At 44.4% G+C, this 1,790-nt stretch overlaps 1 protein-coding gene across 1 annotated transcript; it reads right to left on the bottom strand.

Moving 5' to 3' along the window:
• Positions 1-225: 225 nt before the first annotated feature.
• On the bottom strand, positions 226-1,167 carry OR1J32 (olfactory receptor family 1 subfamily J member 32). The gene has a single exon (NM_001390818.1). It carries the CDS (start codon positions 1,165-1,167, stop codon positions 226-228), a length of 942 nt encoding a protein of 313 aa, NP_001377747.1.
• Positions 1,168-1,790: the final 623 nt, after the last annotated feature.

The following is a 1,790-nucleotide window of genomic DNA, read 5'->3' as shown; positions in this document are numbered from 1 at the left end:
AGTTGGGGGCTTTGAAGACCACACGTTGCATGTGTGCTGTAGGCAATGCCATGAATAAATGTGCAATAGATATGACTAAAGTGAAAGGAATTCATCCAATAACATTGTGACCACTTAGAGGACAGTTGGGAAGATGCTAGAGACATGTGTGGTCAACACACAACTTTTCAAGAGGGTATATCTGACAAGGTCAGTGGGTGACATAAGAACATGTTTAGGTGATTCTCACTGGATGAGAAAGTTATTTCTTCTGAAAAGAAATCCCAGAGCCAATTTCATGTCTCTGTTCCTTAGGCTGTAGATGAAGGGGTTTAGCATTGGTGTCACCAGTGTGTACATCAGTGAGGCAATCATGTCTTTGTCTTTGGACTTGCCTGATGAAGTGGAAAAGTACAGTGCCATAATGGTTCCATAGAATAGAGACACCACAGAGAGGTGGGAGCCACAGGTGGACAGGGCTTTGCAGATCCCCTTCGTAGAAGGGACCCTCAGGATGGAGACCCCAATGAGACCATAAGAGACCAGGATGCCACTCAGTGGAAGAATAACAACTGCAGTCCCTGCAGTGAATATGACCAGCTCATTGACAGAGGTGTCTGAGCAGGAGAGCTTGAGCAGGGCAGCAAGGTCACAGAAGAAATGTGGGATGATGTTGTCTTCACAGAAGGACAGCTGCGCCAGGAGGATGGTGTGGGACAGGGCAATGACACAAGAGAGGAGCCAAGATCCAGCCAGCAGAAACATACACAGCCCCTCCCTCATGATGGTGGTGTAGTGGAGAGGGTGACAGATGGCCACGTACCTGTCATAAGCCATCGCTACAAGAAGAAGGTTATCAATGCAGCCAAAAAGTAGGAAAAAATACATCTGTGCTATGCACTCTGCATAGGGGATGGATTGATCCTGGGTTTGCATGTTTATCAGCATCTTAGGGATGGTGACAGATGAGAAGGAGATGTCAGTGAAGGCCAAGTGGCTGAGGAAGAAGTACATGGGTGTGTGGAGGCGAGGGTCCAGCCTGATGAGCAGGAGGATGAGCAGGTTGCCCAGCACCATGGTCAGGTACACGCCCAGGAACAGGGCGAAGAACACGCCCTGCTGCTTTGGCTGGATGGGGAGCCCCAGGAGGAGGAACTCGGACACATGGCTCTGATTCTCAAGTCTCATGCTCTTCTTATCTCTGCTGGGAATGAATGAAAGTAGGAAATGTCAGGAACTTAGACATACTGAGCATAGCAATTACCATACATTACAAATTTCTCCCAGTGGCTGTGTCAATATACAGACAAATCTCACTGTATTTTGCTCACACATTGAGGCTCATCCAGTCTGGGGAGAACAATGAAAATGTGATGTATCTGAACACTGACACATTCACTTCGAGACATCAATCAAACATCAATAAAGCAAACATCAATCAAACTCTTCAATGGAAATCAGGAGAGTTTATTTTTTTAACATAGTGGAGACACAGTGAGAGACATTAGGAGAATAATAAATAAGACACAGTCTTTTCTATAACTTTATAGCCAGACTGTTGCTTATGTGTTTGTGTCTGTCTTGCACACAAATGCATAGCACACAGACATACATATTATAGCAGTTCCTCAGAAACTTAAAACATAGAATATGATCCAGAAACTTCACTTCTAATAATATAGCCAAAAGAATTGAAAGCAGAGGCCAAAGAGATATTAGTACACATATGCATAAAACAGCATTACTCACAGTAGCTGAAAGATGGAAACAATCTGTGTTCATTGACAAATGAATGGATAAACAAAATGTGG

Source organism: Bos taurus, chromosome 11 (genome assembly GCF_002263795.3).
Source record: "Bos taurus isolate L1 Dominette 01449 registration number 42190680 breed Hereford chromosome 11, ARS-UCD2.0, whole genome shotgun sequence".
Taxonomy (NCBI): Eukaryota; Metazoa; Chordata; class Mammalia; order Artiodactyla; family Bovidae; genus Bos; species Bos taurus.
Note: the sequence above shows the minus strand (reverse complement) of the source record. Positions and strands in the feature narration are given on the sequence as shown.